This window comes from Callospermophilus lateralis, chromosome 6 (assembly GCF_048772815.1).
Source record: "Callospermophilus lateralis isolate mCalLat2 chromosome 6, mCalLat2.hap1, whole genome shotgun sequence".
In the NCBI taxonomy this organism is placed as follows: Eukaryota; Metazoa; Chordata; class Mammalia; order Rodentia; family Sciuridae; genus Callospermophilus; species Callospermophilus lateralis.
The window spans coordinates 123,660,213-123,680,159 of NC_135310.1; the positions used below are offsets into that span (position 1 = coordinate 123,660,213).

The 19,947-nt window shown below is 46.1% G+C and overlaps 1 protein-coding gene and 1 pseudogene across 2 annotated transcripts; both read right to left on the minus strand.

Moving 5' to 3' along the window:
• Positions 1–5,454: 5,454 nt before the first annotated feature.
• LOC143401471 (popy class I histocompatibility antigen, alpha chain E-like) lies at positions 5,455–16,063 on the minus strand. Its single transcript, XM_076858993.1, has 7 exons — positions 15,989–16,063; positions 10,796–10,919; positions 10,227–10,496; positions 9,661–9,936; positions 8,720–8,995; positions 8,505–8,610; positions 5,455–6,287 (listed from the first exon to the last, which is right to left on the minus strand). The coding sequence occupies exons 2-7, from the start codon at positions 10,857–10,859 to the stop codon at positions 6,188–6,190; spliced, it is 1,092 nt and encodes a 363-aa protein (XP_076715108.1). The 5' UTR covers positions 10,860–10,919; positions 15,989–16,063; the 3' UTR covers positions 5,455–6,187.
• Positions 10,863–18,216, minus strand: LOC143401472 (patr class I histocompatibility antigen, A-126 alpha chain-like; annotated as a pseudogene). Its single transcript, XR_013091653.1, has 7 exons — positions 18,144–18,216; positions 17,567–17,836; positions 17,038–17,316; positions 16,198–16,471; positions 15,989–16,101; positions 14,933–14,980; positions 10,863–11,044 (listed from the first exon to the last, which is right to left on the minus strand). The product of XR_013091653.1 is annotated as a patr class I histocompatibility antigen, A-126 alpha chain-like (transcript).
• Between the last annotated feature and the right edge of the window lie 1,731 nt (positions 18,217–19,947).

Genomic DNA, 19,947 nt, shown 5'->3' on the forward strand with positions numbered 1-19,947 from the left:
GGTGGCTCTGCCCCTCCTCCAATTGAGGCAATGTGCCTTCCACGCCAGGAGGCCGCTGTACCTGTACTTTCAATGGGCCTGTTCTTTCGGTGGTCACAGGTCCGCCTACCTTGCAGGCGTGAGCAGCGGCTTTGCCCCTCCGCTGGCCACTAGGCCTGTTCTGTCTGTCGGTTGCAGCTCTGTCTACCTAAAAGGCGCTGGTGGCGGCTCTGCCCCTCCCCCGACCGGGGCGATGTATCTGGCGGGCCACTGGGCCTGTTTTGTTGGTGGTCATGGTTCCGCCTACCTTGCACACGCGTGGAGCAGCTGTTTCATTAGTGCCTGGGCACACTCTCCTTGTTTGCCTCCCTCAGGCCCTAAGTTTGTAGAGCTTGGGGCTGAGAACCCCCAGCAAATTTGCTTAACTTCTGGTAGCCACGCCCCCGTATCTGGTGCAAGAGACCTCAGTTGTCAGCACTGGTGGGAGCTGTAGCTGGGAGACCTGCGCCGCGCGGCTCCCGCCGGCTCCTGCGTCAGCGCCGCCTCAGCTCCCGCCGGTTCCCGTGCCGCTGCCGCGGTTCCCGCCAGCTCCGGCCGGCTCCCTCGCCGCTCCTGCTAATTTAGAATCCGCTGGGAAGGAATCTCTTTGGCCGATCTTTGGTGACTTCCCCTCTCTGCTATGGCGGGCCCCTGGCTCCTTGCCGGAGTGACCGAAGGGAGAGGTGGAACTGGCTTGTCTCTGGTCTGACACAATCTCTGGTTTTAGATCCCAGTTCGCTAATTCATAGAGGCTTGGTTAGATTTCCTTCCCATCCTCTCAAGGGGGGGAGCCCTTTCCTGGGTGGGCAGGGCCGTTAGCAGAGCCGGAAGGGCACGTGCCTTCTATCGGGCCAGGCGGGGACCCTTCTGGCTGCGCTGGGCCGCCGGGGGCGCCCACAGAGCCAGGCAGATGGCGCCCGCGTGGCTAAGAGCCGGGCGGGGTGACCCTTCGCAGAGCGGGCGGGCCGCCAGGAGTGCCGGGATGGTGGGAGCTGTCTGCCAACATGAATCTTTAGATGGATGGGAAAAGGGAGATAAATCAGTGGACTGAGGGTCTTTATCTTAGTACCATCAAGTGCACCATGAATGGACGCTATGAAAAGTCACTCGTTCAAGGCTGAAGTATAGGGAGAAACTATCATCCCTGTCCAGTGGGATGGTGGGTCATTTCCCTCAGTCAAAATGTTGGCTGCTGAGATTGTCATTATTGCTTTATTTTCTTGGTACTCTAGAACTTTTACTGTAAAGAAAAAAGGAATACTTGGTGGGCAAAGAAGTGTGTCACCATATATCAGGAATTGGCTGATATTTAGGGAATGTACATTAGAATCTCAATAATGTTGAATGATGGCTGCTTTCCCCTTTATTCTGATGAATTTGGGGAAATAGTAATTATTTTTTTAAAAAATATTTATTTCTTAGTTGTACACAATACAACTTTATTTTGTTTACTTATTTTTATGTGGTGCTGAGGATGGAACCCAGGGCCTCGTGCGTGCTAGGCGAGCGCTCTACCGCTGAGCCACAACTCCAGCCCCAATAGTAATTATTTTTAAAAACACCTATCCAATTGGCTCATGATACTTCTTAAGAAGCCTTGTAGCCAACGTAGTAAAAATGGCTGTCACTGTTCTTTCAGATTTCAGATGCATTATGGAAAAAAATCCACTTACTATCACATTTCAGGAAACTTGACTATGATAAATTGATGGCTTTTATAAACTTCATGAAAGTTCTTTCAAAAAAGTGTAAGAGGAAAACTCTGATGTTGTACAAAGAACTCTGCTCCACTCAGAATTCCATGACAAGGGTTCTATTTTGCTGCTTCCATTTCACCACCCTCCCCCTTTGCAATCAGGCCCTTTAAAGGCTTGTAGGTATAATTGATGAAGATCCAGTCTTTGTTCTTGTAGTCAGTCTGCAGATGATTACTTGTGGCCACTGTTAGCATAAGCTGTGGAGACCACACCAACACTAATCAAGTTTGAGGGAGGCAGAGAGGGCAACAAAGACAAGCTCAGGGAGCCATCATATCAAACCACACAACCATATTTCTTAGAGAACAAATCTATATACCTCCTCTGATATTAGGAAACGGTACCAGGACTGTGGCACTCAGAGCTGGTGGGAGGGAGGAGGTAAGTAAAAATGCTTTCTTACCAAATTTAGGAGCTTCTTCATGCATTAAGCACTCTCTTAATTGTTGTAAGATTTTTTATTAGTCTCAAAGTTCATAAGTTAATAGCTGCTTTAGTGGATGAATGAGTTGTTGGAGTACTCTACAACACTATTCTTGGTGAAGTCAAGAAATATTAAGTTACTGGATACAGCAGCACACACCTGTAATCTCAGTAGCATGGGAGGTTGAAGCAGGAGGTCCTCAAGTTCAAAGCCAGCATCAGCAATTTAACAAGGCCCTAAGCAACTTAGCAACTCAAAACATAAAAAAGAGCTGGGGATGTAGTTCAGTGGTTAAGCACCCCTGGGTTCAATCCCAAATTACAAAAGAAAAAAAGAAAGAAAGAAAGAAAAAGAAAAGAAAATAAGAAAGAAAAGAAAAAAAAGACATTCCCTTTTAAAGAGATTTTTAAATAATAAGAAAATCTTATGTATCTAACCATGTACCTTTCCTTCTAGTATGATTTTCTTTTGATCTGAAGGACATACATTACAGTGCAGTTTGTCTGCTCATTATGAATTCTTTCACCCTGAAATACCTTCATTTGTGAGAAATACTTTTGCTGGGAAAGAATTCTAAATTTACAGCATTTTCCTTTTAGTCCTTCAAACACGTTGCTGATCAGTGTTGTCATTTGCTTTGATTCCAATACAAAAGCTGCTGTCATCTTTATGATTTTTCCCATGAAGTATTTTCTTCTTCCTCTGCTGCTTTTCACATTCTTTTCTCTGGTGAACAAATACAGGTTATTTCAGTCCTTAATAAAACTTAGCAAAAAGTCTTTGGGAGAACTGCCTGGTGGGTTTTTGTTTGTTGGTTGATTCTTCATAAATTCTCAAAAGCAGTTGTTTGTCCCTTACTTAATTGATTCTCATATAAATTTTCTTAGAATATTCTTGTCCTGGGAAATTTGGTAATTATATGTCAACTTGGCTGGGCCATAGTGCCCAGATATTTGTTAAAACGTTATACTAGATGTTTACAAGAGGGTGTTTTATGGATGAGATTAACAATTAATTTAGTTTGAGTAAAGCAGAATGCTCTCCTCATTATTACTGGATTTCATTCAATAGTTCAAACCTTGACTAGAACAGAAGACCTGAACAACCGTGTCTGGAGAGCTTCCATATTGCTGATCCACGTGCTGTGAGGGTGGTATATCCACGTGCTGTGAGGGTGGTATACCCCAAATTCATGGGAACAGAGGCTTCTGCACTTGGACCACTTCTAGATCTTATCTGTATACCTCTACCTCTGGATGCTTGTTTGTGCCCTTTATAAACTATAATAATAAACGGCCTTTACCTAGGTTCTGTTAGGTTTTCTACGAAATTATCAACACTTAAGAAAGAGGCTACAGAAACCTCCAACATTGTACCAGATAAAAGAGAAGTGTAGGTAACCTAGGGTCTCCATACTTGTTCTGGCATGTTAAATGAGGGAAGCCTTGTGGGAAGAGGCCTTAAACTTTTAGAATGTGACATTAACATAAAGTAGTCTTAGGATTCAATAGCAGAACTCCCAGTTGCTGGTGGAGAATCACATACTTGGATGGTTAGAGGGAAAAAATTCCCTTGCCATCTCACAAAGACAAATTCCAGAACAAAAGATGAGCAAAATATGAGGACTTACTTCATGTCCTCAGATCTGCTAAAAACAATGCTACCAGCTAGTCATGGTCCAGACTGACTGTAGCACCATATCTAAACTGTAAGATTCAGGTTTTTAAGTCCTTTGCAGCACTAAATACAAAAGACTGATAGATGTTAGAGGTTCTCTCCCTAGAAACATTTTCATGCACAAGAAAATATAAATATTCCTAGAAAATATCAGTGTACATGCAGATTCTCTGAAGAGTACAGACCTGGCTATTTTAACACTACTAATAAGAGACAAAGGCTAGGAGGTGTTTTAGTGACCATTCACCATCCCACAAAGACACTTTAATTGTCTCAAGTATAAGCTGATATAGACCAAAACTGGATCTAGTAACACATTTTCAAGGGAATGTATGAGAAGATGTCATTCATTAGTTACTTCTTCATATCCAAACCTGAGAATCTTCAAACAACACATGAAGTTCTAGTCCCTGATCACTGTTCCAAAAATTAAAATGTTCCATTCTTTCTCCATTTCTCAGCCCTGGCACTAAAACCTCTTCTTAAGTTAGGGTAATTCCACACTTTTGTCTTGTTAAGAGTCAGAAACCACTTCTCTCCATAAAAGGACAAACTCCACCTCCCAGGCATTATTACAGGGGAACATGACATGAGGCTTCAGCTCCACCAGTCAGATGACCACATGCTGGACTCTGACCAGGACATGATGACAGAGGGGCTGGGGAAGGGCAGACACATTTGGGATGGTGGCTCAAGTGGAAGTAGAGATGACCAGTTCCCAGCATCAGCAGCAATGACAGTACCAGTCACAGAATCCTTTGTTAGTCATCAGAGTATTAGTGGTGTGATCAGTGGCACTTGTGCCAGCAGCAGGGACAGTGGAGCCTACATGGGATCTGTCCTAGGTTAGGATTGTAGTTTCTGTCCTTGGCTACATAACATTAAGCCTGGTTCTGTGGCCTTCCCAAACATGTAATTAGCTCCCACTATGATACTTACTTTACATGAAAGTGGAAAAATTTTGGATTCCATTATTTACTCTAAGAAGTGATAAATGGGTTTGGGGAGTCATTTCAGAGAGCAGCAACAGAGATATTCTCCATGCTGAGCTCTGATCCACTTTCTGCATAGTCCACCTGGTTGTACTTCATGGGGTGAGAACAACATGATCTTCCAATTCACTATTATGATTGACAACATAAGTCAACCTTTTCTTTCTAAGGAAAAAAACTTTAAGGTTTTAACACATATCCCACCCTGGGATAGCTCTGATCACACACCTCAATCCCACTGAGCACCAAGATGGCCTCTGTTAAAAAGAGTATAAGTTATACTTCCACCTAACATGATAAGACTCTCCTGCATACAACTGAACTACACCATCCCTTTCCTAACACAGGATGCAAAGTCCCTCTGTGATGTCCTCTCCTCCTCCCCTTGATATACATCCCAAAATGCAAGACACTAAGACATACACTTAACAATGCTTAATACTTTGATAAACAGTCAAAATTATTTATGTTACATATAAAAGGGTGAGATTCAAGAAAATAAGTATATTTGATTAATAAATACATACCATAAACATATTCATAATAAAATAAAGAAGATATGCAAATGAAAATTACAGTCCTTTCCTCTGAAAATGGTCATGTGTTGCTGCTGGTACTCATAACTATCTTCTTCCACCTCCCATTCCATATTCCCTTCAATTCAGCAAGTAGTTCAGCTGCCTGTGGCATTTCTCCTGCTGTGGTGATGCCAACCTTCATTCCTGAAGGGTCCTGGCCACTCTTACTCCAGCCTGGGTTGGGCTGATGTAGTTTCCCATGGACATTAAGCACAGGGGATGTAACACTAAGAGGCACTCTAAGGGACTCCTGTATTCCAGACATTCCCTTCCTTCTCTCCCTGGGGAGCAGCAGTCCCATGTCCCCCTGGCTGCCAGGATCCATCACCCAGGCCCACCAGCTAACTCCACTTTTGGGCTCTTGACTCAAAGCTAGAAGAGCCCAACATGGCCAGTGACAGTTGTCCTTTCCAATTCAGTGAACTCATTGTTGTCTCTTGATGGAAGCATTTCTTCTGTGAAACTAAGATCTCCAGGCCAGCAGGGCATACGGTCTTGGGACAGGAAGCACACAGTGGGTCACTGGGGGCCATAGTGAGAGTTGCCACTCCCATTCCCATTTCTTGATTCCTGGACCCATGAATCCTGGCTGTTGGGAAAACAGTGCTACCTTTCAGACACTAGTTCAGAGCACGTGCAGCCTCCTCAGGGACCTTAACCCAGCTGCAAGGTGTCCTCATGTAGTTGCCACTGTCATGAAGTCTTCAAAAGGCCACAGCACCCCTTATCAAGCCAGGTACCTCAGGAGGAGGGAGAAGATGGTAGGAGCAGAGATTCCGAAGTTCCGGGTGTGGTCACACTTCTTTGGCTGTGAAGGAATTTCTGGGGCAGAAGCAGAGCTCTGTGGACACCATGACAAGGCATTTGTCAGATGAAGCCCAAGCTTTCTAGGGCCTGTAGGCTACAGATATGGAAGCCCCTCTCACATCATCTCAGTCTTTCTCTTCTCTTTTATACACACACACACACACACACTCTTACACACTCATTCCGCCCTGTCACTTGCAGTGCAGCTTCTCCTGGCATAGAAAGAACTCCTCCAGGTGTCCTCATAGCTAATTACCTCAGATCCTCACGTCTCTCCTCAAATCTCACTTTCTTCATGATCCCATGCTGCCCACCCCAGCACACAGCCCTCTTTGCTGCCTCACATCTTTGCTAGATCACCTTCCCTATATTACTTGCCACTTCCTGCATTGAAAACTACCCATTGCCTAGATGAAATTTTCTACCTCTACCCACTAGGATACCTGCTTCTCAGAGAGGACAACTGATTTAATTTCACTCATGTTTCCCAGGTACAGAAACAGTGTAACAGATCTGACACACAGTAAGTATCAGTTGGATGAATGATCACTCTGGAGCATCTCCCTCTTCTAGAGACACTATCATTATTAATGGAGCCTCAGGCCAAAGGCTGCTTGTGGCAGCTACAGCACAATGTCCTGTCACATATAAGTGCAGGCTGCCTGGGCTCTTCTCATAAGAGCTGCTCTTCCTCCCTCCCTCCAGCCACACCAGCCCTCTTGCACTCCACAGTACATCATTTCATTTTCCCCTTTAGAGGAAAAAAAACCCTAAGCAGATGGATTTAATTTTCCACCAGATATAATTTAAATTAGATGCAAAGCAAGAGAGCAGAACTCATTCACAAGAATAAGAACAGGCATAATCCTCTACAGAAACAAAGAAACAAACCCCAAAAATTTCAGCTAAGGGTTGAACTCAAACATGATCCACGCTGATCTGGCTACACAAACCCTTCCTGCCTTTGGTCCTGGACACAGGACAAGGCCCAGGAAATATCTGAGTCCCTGTGATCACAGGTCCTAGTGAACAAGACTCTATTGAGGTACAACCAGCTGTTGAGTGACCACTTCCAAGCCCACAGAGGACTGAGCACTGTCTGGCTGCAGCCCTGCCCATACGCAGCTCCTCACGGCCTTCTCCTGTGCCCACTGCAGCAGACTCAACACAGCAAACGTGGATTCTGGGAGGTTCTCAGATCTCAATTTGTTTTCTCTCACAAATTGTGGAATATTGTGCCCCTTGAATAACCTCGCCAATCTCTCTATAGGTCAAGAATTTAAAAAAACCACATTCATTCCCAGATTCTTATTTTCAATGGTGAAATAAGAAGATGCAGCTCAATGCAACATAAAGTTAAACCAGGGCTAGAGACATCCTGGTCCCTTTTCTGATACACAAGGGAACACAGGTTAGTATAGGGAAGAGGGTCCTATTGGGCAGGGATAGGCTGGTTATTCCACCTCTTCACATTTTACCAATAGGAACTCAGACACATTCAGAGCCATTTGCAGAAAAACAATTAGGAACATTCACTAGAAGTGGCAACATTCTGAACATCACTCACTCAAAAGGTCCAGATTCAGAGTCCCCAGAACCCAGCTGTGCCCCTCCATTCTATCTCTTCCCCCTTTCCCACCCTCCTTTAGAAATCATGAGACTCATTAAACCCCTGTGACTCTTTCCTGCCCAGGGTAGAACAAGAGCTAAAGAAAAGAAAACTACTCAGAGTCCAAAAGAGCTATAGCTAAAGAGAATCATAGGGTAGGTGAGCTCCCCACTGGGCTTCTGTTCATACTACTCCAAGGGTCTCAGTGATCATACTCCAACCCATACTTATTTGTAGCCTGAGTGTAGCTTTTTCCTTTCCAACAGTAGATAGAAAGTGTCCTGTGAGAGGTCAGGGAGGATGCAGGGCCATGAGGTTCTAGAGAAATCCCCTGGTTCTAAACCAGTGACATTTCCAGGACTGTGACTGCAGACCCAGGGAAGGATCAGGAAACATGAGGAAAATGACCTGGGACTGCTGGGAATCAGGTTCATATGGTCATGATCATCAGGGTAAAAAGTTTCATGTTTTTCACTTGTGCTTTTTAAGAAAGTTTCAGCACACAGGGCCTCACTCTGGGTACACATGCATGTGAATGGTGCTCCTCAGTAATAAGGCAAAAGACTGGAAAACACCTGCCTGTGGCTTGAAACCCATACGGGGACAAAAAAAAAAAAACAAAAAAACAAAAACAGACTTCACCTCATTTTTATCAGCCAGTTCCACTTCACACTAGCAAACCCAACTCCAAAGAGAAGGAGGCCAGGAAAAATTCCAATCATGGAGAAGGTGTGCTGACGAGATAGCTCTGGGAAGGGAAAAGAGGGAAGATGAGATGCTGTAACCACCAGCTCTCAGACCTGAGAATGGCTCCTGCTTTCTTGGCAGGAGGCTTTATGCCCTCATCCCCTCCTTACCCCATCTCAGGGTGAGGGGTTCAGGCAGCCCCTCATGATGCACATGGCATGTGTATCTCTGCTCCTCCCCAGCAGGCACCACCACAGCTGCCCACTTCTGAAAGGTTCCATCCCCTGCAGGCCTGGTCTCCACCAGCTCCATGTTCTGAATCTGGTCCTCTCCATCCCTCTGCCAAGTCAGGGTGATCTCCTTAGGGTAGAAGCCCAAGGCCCAGCACCTCAGGGTGACATCTCCTTCAGGGCTGAAGTGACGGGTCACATGTGTCTTTGGAGACTCTGAAGGGAAGAATTAGAAAAATAAGACATGTAGGGGCTGGAGCTGTAGCTCACTGGTAGAGTGCTTGCTTAGCACATATGAGGCATGGGTTCGATCCTCAGCACCACATAAAAATAAATAAAATAAAAGTATTGTGTCCATCTACAACTAAAATTATTTTTTTAATAAGACATTTTACATTACCTCCCATGGCCACTGAACCAGTGCTCATGTGACCATACTAAGTACAGACAGGACAATGGAAGTGAGGAAGGAAAGCAAAACCCAAGCACCAGCCTGGACTCAAGCTTCTGAGATAATCTCCTTTTCCTTGGAAAGTTGTAGAATCAGACTGACCAGGGAAAGATGCCCCACGTCTCTAAGAGGGACTTCAGGTTCTGACACCTGAATGGAGGCCCAGAGACTCACAAAACCTGGAGTCCAACCCCAAACAATTTGAATGTGGAGCTGAGAACAAGGCCTGAGAAAGTCACCTTGTGGTACCCAAGGCTGCTGTCAGGGTCAAAGTAATGTGCTCTTAAGTTTGTTCAGAGATCTTCTCCCTCCCCATTCCAAGAAAGACTTGATGCCTTAATTGTCTTGAGAGGAGGGAAGGCCCTCTGGTATTCTGTTAGCAATTCCATTTTTGTCCAAACTATGTCGGGCTCCCCTCATCCCCTGGTACCTGTGTGCAGCAACTTGTCCTTCCCTTTCTCCAGGAATCTGCGGAGCCACTCCAGGCACTCCTCCTGCAGGTAGGCCCTGTAGTGCTCTGCATCTCCTGAATCCTCCCATTTGCGCTGGGTGATCTGAGCAGCCTTGTCCCACGCGGTCCAAGAGCGCAGGTCCTCATTCAGGGAGATGTAATCCGCACCATCATAGGCAAACTCCTCATATCCACGAAGGAGGCTTCCATCTGGCCCAAGGTCACAGCCAGAAATCCACTGGAAGGTGTGAGAGCCTGGCCCCGCCCCGGAGGTCAGACTGGCTTTGCTCCAGCTTTTACCTCTGGTGCTTAACTGGGCCAGCTCAACCCAGGAGCGGGGGAGGAGGAGGGGTGGATTGGTCTAAGGCTTCTGCATAAATGTAAAATGAACCCCCAGCTAACTTGCCCAAGTTTTCTAAGTCGAGGGGCTAAGGGATGTTGGGGGCCTGGAAATGAAACTAAGTCTCGGAGACTGTAGTCGACCATGGCCTGTCCCAAAGAGATGGGGGCATTTGTCCCCTGCCACCAGGTCCCGGGTCACTCACCGTCCTCGCTCTGGTTGTAGTAACGGAGGGTGGAGCGCAGGTTCCAGCTCAATTTCTGCGCATGCGCCTTAGCAATCTTGGTTTGTGCTTCCCAAAACTCTGGTGCCTCAAATTCCATCCACTGCACCCGCGGCTCCACCCTCGGATTTGGGGCGTCGCTGTCGAAGTGCAGGAACAGTGTGTCATCCACATAGCCCACCGAGGTGTAAAAAGACTCTTCGTGGCCAGGTCGGGACACGGAGGTGTGGAAATAACGCTGAGAGTGGGACCCTGAGGACAGAGAGCAGCTAAGACCCGATGCGACCACCTCCTGGGACAGGACCAGGGTCCCAGGTTGACGGGCCGTGATGGGAGGAGGTGGCGAGGGGACTCCTGAGACAGAAACGGGGCAGACCGAAAGGACGGTATGGTAGGTGATTCAGATAGGGACAGGGCGAGTCTGAGATGGAGGGAATGTTCAGGCTTCACAAGGTAGAAATGCCGCGTCCCTGAATCTGCGACCCCGCCGGGCAGTCCCCTAGATCCTACCCACAGAGGCTGTCCCCCCCCCCCCCCGACCCGGTACTCACTCGCCCAGGTTTGGATCAGGGTTACAGGCCCCAAAAGCAGCAGGAACAGAGTTCTGAACTTCATGACTCACACCTCCATGGACAGGGAGAATCAGTTCCTGCAGCGGTGCCTGGACCTTGTCACCTGGAATCGCGGCGACAACTCTGATTGGCTTCTCTAGAAACCACTGGTGTGAGAGTGAGAACTGTGGACGCATCATGAGTCACCAGGCAGAAGAATTCAGGTTGAAAGAGGAGGAAGTGAAACTCCTGGAAAGTGGGGATTTGGTTTCCTTCTGGTTCCCCAACCCCAGAAACCTCCTTCAGGCCTGAGACCTTGAGCCACGCCCAGGACCTGCGGTTTTCTTCTGACCTTTCTCCTCCAGCACCAAGCTGTCTTTCTCACATCATCTCTCTGAGTCCTGGCCCAGAGGCTGTTTGAAGAAGCCAAGGATAGACCTAAAAGAAAGCACCTCCCCAGGGCATATGATGTCAGAGAGTGAGCAGCCCTGGGGAAAGGAGGTGGAGAAGCAATGGTTTCCCTTTCTATCTTAGAGAAGTGCCTGGGAAACCACACAGAGATTCCCAGAGACTTTTTTCCTTTGATTTACCCACTGAGGGAAGCACAATTTTCACAGTCTGCAATGATCTGGATTCCTATCTACCCCTAGTGATTTTACCCTTCATATGTAAATGTGTCTGAGCCCACACTGTGGTCCATGCTGGTAATCCCAGTTCTTAGGATTAAACTAAGGTTTTAACCTTACCTTAGGTCCTCTCATACTGAAATCTGGAATGATTGGGCTTTTCTCACAAGTGCTGCCCTCTCTCCCTCTCCCTCTCTCACCAGCCCTCCTCCCTCCACTTCATAGCACAGGATCAAGTTTCTCCAACACAGGATAATTCTTAATTTATGGGTCCTATTTTCCAAGTAAATATAAATCTAAATTAGACTCTGCCTTATATATTTTTGCATTTACTTTGAAGCCAGTACCAGGATTACTGGAATTTAGGGCTGGGAGGGGGATAAGTAGGCAGAGCAGAAAAAGAATTCCAACAAGAATTAACTTAAGATGAGAAATTGTGGTATCCCTCCTCTCTGCTAATTCTAAAATCTGATATTCGATTTTTAAAGATTATGGAAAAGAAGGCATTTAAGTAACAGCTCTGGAAAGAGGTCAGGACCTCATGAGTCTGAAGATTCATCTCTTGATAATATAGAGTAATGATGTGTAAGAGCAATGATGTGAGAGGGAGTAGCTCTTGCTAATGTCAGTGTATAGGAAAATCCAGAGAAGGTTTTCAGAGCCTTTATTTCTTTAGAAATGTCCTTCAATTACTTGATCAACTCCTCAAGTCTAGAATTTGAAAAAAAAAAAATGGTGTTTCCATTCTTAGTCTTCTGAGGAATCTCCATCCTGCTTTCCAAAGTGGTTGTACTAATTTGCAGTCCCATCAACAATGTATAACTTCTTCCCCTCATACTCACCAGCAATTATCAATATTTGTTCATATCGTATTGGTTTGTTCATTTTGTTTTGTTTTATTTTGTTTTTGGTTCCAGGGATTGAACTTTACCACTGAGCCACATCCCCAGCTCTTTATTTATATTTTATTTAGTGATAGGGTGTCACTGAGTTGCTTAGGACCTCACTAAGTTGCTGAGGCTGGCTTTGCACTCCCAATCCTCCTGCCTCAGCCTCCCAAGCTACTGAGATAGCAGGTGTGTGCCACCACGCCTGCTTCATTATTTGTATTCTTGATGATTGCCATTCTGACTGGGGTGAGATGAAATATCAATGTAATTCTGATTTAAATCTTCCTGATTGCTAAGTATGTTGAACATTTTTTCATATATTTTGTGATCATTTGTATTTCTTCTTTGGAATAATATCTATAGATCATTCATTCATTGGTTGAGTGGGTTATTAGGGTTTTTTAGTGTTAAGATTTTTGAGTTCTTTTCATATTCTGGTTATTAATCCCCTGTCAGAAGAGTAGCTAGCAAAGATTTTGTCCCATTCTGTAGGCTCTCTCTTTACACTCCTGTTTCCTTTGTTATATAATCCTTTTAATTTGATTCTATTCCTATTTTTGATTCTTGGTTTCATTTCTTGTGCTTTAGGAATCCTAGTAAAGAAGTCAGTACCTTCGCAAATGTGTTGGAGTGTGCTCTTCTGGCAAGTTTCAAATGTTTCTGCTCTATTTCCTTTGATCCATGGTGAGTTGATTTTTGTGCAGGGTGAAAGGCAGCAATCTAATTTCATTCTTCTACACTTGGCTTTCCATATTTTGCCAGCACTATTTGTTACAGAGGCTATCTGTTCTCCAATTAATGCTTGGAAAGCAGTATGGAGATTCCTCCAAAGACTAGGAATGAATGGAACCACTATATGACCCAGCTATCCCACTCTTTGGTCTTTATCCAAAAGAACCAATATCAACATACTACAATGGTACCTGTATACCAATGTTTATAGCAGCACGATTCACAATAGCCAAGTTATAGAACCAGCCTAGGTACCTATCAGTAGAGAAATGGATGAAGAAAATGTGATATATATACACAATGGAGTTCCACTCAGCCATAAAGAACAATGAAATGATGTCATATGCTGGTAAATTGGTGGAACTGAAGAACATCATGCCAAGTGAAATAAGCCAGACTCAGAAAGTCAAGGACTTGGACTTAGAAAGTCAAAGTAAATGTTTTCTCTCATATGCACAATCTAGAGAGGGGGAAAAAAAGCGGGTGAGGGAGATCTAACAAAAATACAAAAGAAAGCAATAGAGTAAAACAAGGGACCAAGTAGAGGAATCTGGGGAGGGAAAGTGCTGAGAGCCATAGCTAAGTAAGAATGACGCATGGCAATTTCCTTGTCAGCCTACCCCATGTTGCTTAGAGGGAGGATTCTCCATTGTGGAAATGGGCTTGTCTTGGACCTAAGTCATTTGCAGTGACATTGCATGAATGTTTGAGTAAGGTGACCCTGCTCAAGGACCAGGGTGGATCCGGGTTTAGAGAGGATCCTGCTGGATTAGGGTGGGTCCAGGTTTAGGGTGTATCCTGCTGGGAATAGGGAGTATCCAGCTCCTTGGGTTTAGGGGGGTTCCAGGTTTAAGTGGATCCTGCATATCCTGCTGCCTTAGGCGCCCGCCTGCTCCTTGAGTTCCCGTTGAGTTCTCGCGGGATTCAGAGAGTATTTTGGGATGCAGAGCCCAGTGGAAGTGTGGATTTTCCCCAGAACCTGCTTGTAGAGTGCAGGTGTGAGTTCGGGAATAAAGAATTGCTGTTTGAATCTACAAGGCTGTGAGTGGTTCGTGATTTTGTGCCCAGCCAGACTGCGGCAGGAAAGGGAAAAAAATCAGGGAATAAAGTTAACAAATTATACTATGCGCATGTACGAATATATCACAATGTGTTGCAATTATATATATATAACTATAGTGCACCAATTAAAAAACAAATAAACAGAAGGAAAACCAATAGAGTAGAAAGAAAGGATCAGTGGAGAGGGAGGATGGGAGAGAGGAGATAGAAATGGAGAAAATTGCATTAGATGCAGTTATGAATATGTCAAAATGAATCCCACTATTATGTACAAATAAATGCACTAAAAATCAAAAAATAAAATTAAAAATCAATAAAAAGAATTTGAAAAAATAAATTTATGCTCAGGTTCATATTTTTACTACAGAAGTTAAGAAGCTGTAGCTCAGAGCACTATGATGTTGAGACAGGGATGGAGACAACCCAGCCCTGCCTTTGCTGAAGAAGAAGGTTGATTGTGAAAGGGAACACAGGTCAGTGTGGTAAAAGGCATCCTGGTGGGAAGGAGTATGCTGGTCTCTCCACCTCCTCACATTATGCCAGTAGGAATGTGGGCATATTTAGATACCTCTGCAGAAAGAGATCCAAGATTCTTCAAGTCACAAAGAGGAGGCCTAAACAAGTCTTATGTAGCTCAATCCCACACAGGCAGCTGTCTCATGCTACAGAACAAAAGAATCAGGCACAAATTCAAGGCAGTCGTTACATGTAACAACATGTTGAACAACCCATCAGTCAATCAAAAGGTCCAAATTTGGAAAGTTCTTATACCCAGTCCTGTCCTCTCTGCCCCACCCCCCTTTTACTTCAGTCCTCCAGGTTCTCACCTTTACAAGCCATGAGAGACAAGTTAGAGCCCTGGGCAATGTCACTACCTGGGGCAGAAAAAGAATATTAATCACCTTTTCATCGCCATGACAAAATACCTGAGAAAACTGAAAGGAGGAAATATTTATCTTGGCTCACAGGTATAGAAGTTTCAGTCCATGATCCACTGCTCCATTGTTTCTGGGCCTAAGTTAAAACAGTACCTCATAGGGGCTGGGGTTGTGGCTCAGTGGTAGAGCGCTCACCTAGCATGTGCAGGGCGCTGAGTTCAATCCTCTGCACCACATAAAAATAAATAAAATACAGGTATTATGTCCAACTACACTAAAAAATATATTTAAAAAAACCAATACATTATAATGGGAGGAGCATGTGATGGAGGAAGCTACTCTTCTCATGGCAGCCAGGAAACAGAGAGAGCAAGAAGAGACTAGGGAAAAGGACATACCCTCAGTGTCTTATTTCCTCTGCCTATACCCTGCCTCCTACAGTTTCCATCATCTCTCAATAATCCATCACCTCCAGTAGTCCATTCAGTTGTGAATCCATCCATGGGATCAGAGCCTTCTTGATCTGATTACTTCCCAAAAGCCCTAATGGGAACCAAGCCTTTGACACATGAGCCTTTGAGAGACATTTCAAATCCAAACTATAACACAAATATAGCAGAGCCCATAGAAGGTATAAGTGAGTGAGCTGCCCCATGGGCTCCTGACTGCACAATCCCAAGGATCATCCCTTCCAGCATTCTTACTTGGAGTCTGAACATAGGTCCCTCTTTTTCAACCTTTGAGAGGCCAGGGAGGAGACTGGGCCATGAGGGCCCTAAACCTGGACTATAGACACAGAGAAAGATCAGGAGGCATAAGGAAAGGAGATGTGCAGGGTCTGAATCAACATGACATCTGTCTTCGGCAGGAATATTCTCCTGACCTCTAATTGCTGGGAATCAGGAGCCCCTGTTAGATGAGTGTGTGTGAGTGTGTGTGTGTGTGTGTGTGTGTGTGTGTGTTGCTTCCTATTAGTGAGGCAGTACTTAACAAGAGAAAACTTACTTCTTCCCTTCTATGGTTCATCTTCATCCAAATTGCAATAACAACCACAGCTCCAAGGACAACTAGACCAGCAATGATTCCCACAACGTAGATGATGAGCTGAGGACGTGGCTCTGGAAACAAAAGGCAAGCGAGGCTCAGGCCCTTGACCCTGCAGAGAACAGGTCCTGCTTTCACTGACAAGCAGCTCTGTGCCCTCATCTCCTTACCCCATCTCACAGTGAGGGGCTCAGGCAGTCCCTCATGATGCATGGCATGTGTATCTGTGCTCCTCCCCAGCAGGCACCACCACAGCTGCCCACTTCTGGAAAGTTCCATCTCCTGCAGGCCTGGTCTCCACAAGTTCCATGTCCTGGGTGTGATCTTCCCCATCCCTCTGCCAAATCAAGGTGATCTCCTTCGGGTAGAAGCCCATGGCCCAGCACCTCAGGGTGACATCTCCTTCAGATCTGGGGTGGTGGGTCATAAATATCTTTGGGAGATCTGAAGGGTAAAGTTCAAAATTCAACCATTTTGCATTCTTTGTGGGTCATTCCAGTCTTATTCATGTGACCTTACTAAACGGACACTAATCCAGCCACAGATTATCTGGGATAATCTATTCATTGTTCTAGACTCAGGGTGAGCCAACCCATGGTAGAAGACTCCAGATTTCTGTGGGAAAGAAAAAGAACTACTGGTCCTGACTGAGTGGAGACCGAGAGACTCAAATAACTGCAGTCAGACCTCCAAAGACATTGGGTTTGGGGCAGCGAACAAGACCTGGAACAGGCCATGGTTCACCTCTGCTGCTTGAGTCAAAGAGGACTGCTACTCAGCTATTTTGGGGATCTTCTCTCCTTCCATTCTGAGACAGATTCTTAATTGTCCTCAGAGCGGTCCCTCCAGCGAATCTAGTGTTGGATATGAAAACCCAGGAACACTTATCTGGGTTCCAAAGCAAAAGAGAGTGGCAGTATTTTGGAGATGATCCCATTTTCCTCTCCTCAGCGGGAGATGTCGGTCCCAATCCCAGGACAGATGGGGAGGTTCCCTGAGGTCCCTTGCACCTGTGCGCAGCAATGTCTCCTTCCCGTTCTCCAGGTATTTGCCAAGCCACTCCACGCAAGGGCCCTCCAGGTAGGCTCTCCATGGCTGGGAGGCACCAGCCGCCTCCCACTTGCGCCGGGTGGCCTGAGCCACTGCGTTCGCTGCAGTCCAGGAGCTCAGGTCCTCGTTCAGGGCTATGTAATCCGTGCCGTCGTAGGCTGACTGACGGTACCCGCGGAGCAGGCGGCCTTCAGCATCCACGTTGCAACCAGAAGAGATCTGGAGGGTGTGAGAGCCCGGCCCCGCCCCCTCGGTCAGTCCAGTCCGCCTGGCCCCGCCCCCCGCCCTCCGCCCCCCGCCCCGCGCCCAGACTAACCCGCGAGGATTTTTACTAAAACTGAAAACGAAACCCGGTTAAGACTTCCTGGTTCCGGGGTCTCCGCGGGTCCCGCAGCCTCGGTGTGACCCTCTAACCAGGGTACCCGGGGCTACTTGGACCCGTCTGTGAAGATCCGTCACGTCCCACCCGGGCCTGGGGTCACTCACCTCCCTCGCTCTGGTTGTAGTAAACTCGTAAATTGTTCAAGCTGCCCCAGTAAATCTGAGCGGCGTCCTTAGCCTTCCTGGTCTCCCGGTCCCAATAATCCGGCCCCAGCTGCTTCATCCACTGCACCCGCGGCTCTGCCCTCGGCGTCGTCCCGGAGTCGCTGTCGAAGCGAAGGAACTGCGTGTCGTCCACGTAGCCCACGGAGATGAAGCGGGGCTGCTGGGGGCCGGGCCGGGACACCGCGGTGTCGAAATACCTCAGAGAGTGGGAGCCTGGGGAAGGGAAGCGGCTGAGTCCCGGTGGACCCTCCTCCCGGCCCCGGATGAGGAGTCCAGGTCGTGGGATTGGGACGGGGCTAGGGGCTTGTGTGACCTAACCGGGGCAGCGGGACTGGAAGGCCCTGACGTAGCCGGAAAGGAGGAAGCGGGAGACTAGGAATAAGGACAGAGAGTGGCTGGGATGAGGCAGGGTCTGGGCCGGTGGCGGCGGGACGCAACTACTCCAGGTCCTGGGCCTCTGCCTGATGGTCCCCTCGCTCCTTCCTCGTGGAAGCGGTTTTCCTCCCGACACTGCACTTACCCGCCCAGGTCTCGCTAAGGGTCAGCCCCCCCGAGAGCAGCAGAAACAGGGTTCGGGGAGCCATGACCCCGACCCGTGGGATTTAAGGAAGAATCAGTCTCTGCAGACTTTCCAGTCGGAAACGCGGGCGAGGCTCCGATTGGCTTCCCTAGAAACCCTACGTGCAATGGGAATGAGAACTGGTGCAGCGTCATTAGTGTCCAGGCAGAATAACCTGGCACAGTTTGGAACCCAGGAAATGGTGCATTCTTATGCATGGCTTCCTCTTCCCAGACACTGCCCTCGGGCCTACTAAGTAACAATTAAAAGTTATAATAAATGTTATGAGATCTCTTTCAAAATAGCCAATTATATTTGTTATGGTTTAGATGTAGTGTTCCCCCAAAGCTCACGTGTGAAACAATACAAGAAGGTTTGGAGGAGAAATGTTTGGGTTATAGCCTAAACCTAATCAGTAAATCAATCCCTGATGGGATTAACTGAAGTGGTAGGGTGTAGCTAGAAGAGGTGGTAATTGGGGCGTGGTTTGAGGGTATATATTTGTATCTGGAGAGTGCAATCTCTATCTCTGCTTCCTGATCACCATGATGTTAGCTGCTTCCCCCAACTACACTCTCCAGCCATGATGTCCTGCCTCACCTTAAGCCAGAGAAATGGAGCCTTCTGTCAACCTCTGAAATAGTGAGCTCTCAAATAAACTTTTCCTCCTCTACAATTGTGCTGGTTGGGTCTTTTAATCACAATTTCAAGAAGGCTGACTAAAACAATATCGTGCTCACACTTCTTGTGATGATGCAAAATGACACAATGCCCACTGATAAATCAGATGAATGTTGTAGAAATTGTGGGACAGTGGATCTGATAACCAGTTGACTACTAAGCAACTAAGAGGTGTATAGCATATACATTGTGAATACCTGAAACTGTGAAAAGTAAAACTAATGGATTGTGGGGGCTAATATAAAGAGAAACACAGGAAAGCACAACTAGAACTATAAAAAATTTAATCACCTCAGAGTTGCAAATGTTCAATACTGTCAATATTCTCTTCACTAGTAGCTATACATTGACTGTTTTATGAATCATCCACATCTGTGTTATTCAGCTTTTCTTTGCTGTGACTAAAATACCTGACAAGAACAACATAGAGGAGAAAAAGTTGATTTGGGCATACAGTTTCAGAGGTTCAGTCCATGGTGGGCCAACTTCATTCTTTGGGGCCCAAAGTGAGTCAGGACATCATGACAGAAGGACATGGTAGAAGAGTGCTGATCCTTTCAAAGCAGCTGGAAAGCAGAGAGAGAAAGGGGAAAGTGCTGCAAAGAAAATGAACCTTTCCAGGACGTGACCCCAGTGACCCAACTCCTCCAGTCATGTGCCACCTGCCTTCAGTTATCACCCAGTTAGTCCAAAGAGGAGGGACTGATTAGGTTACAATCCTGACAATCCAATCATTTCCCCTCTGAATGTTCCTGTGTTAACACAGAAGTTGGGGGCACCTCACATCCAAATCATAACAACATCTAAGGGATGTGCTTATTTTATTGGAAAACTTGGTTGTGGTATTTTTTTAATGTGATTAACATAGGAGACAATTAATTTTTAGGCAGCCCCACTGAATATATTGAATAATAAATGCAAAATATATTGTGCTAGACTCTGTAGTTACAAATATTAACCTATTAAACTTATAAAACAATATACTTAAATCTGAGAACATTGCTTTAAATTTTTTTAACTCTGCTTCTTTTCCTCACCTCACTCTTATCTAACCCTTTTCTGTCACTCCCATCCTAAAGGCCAT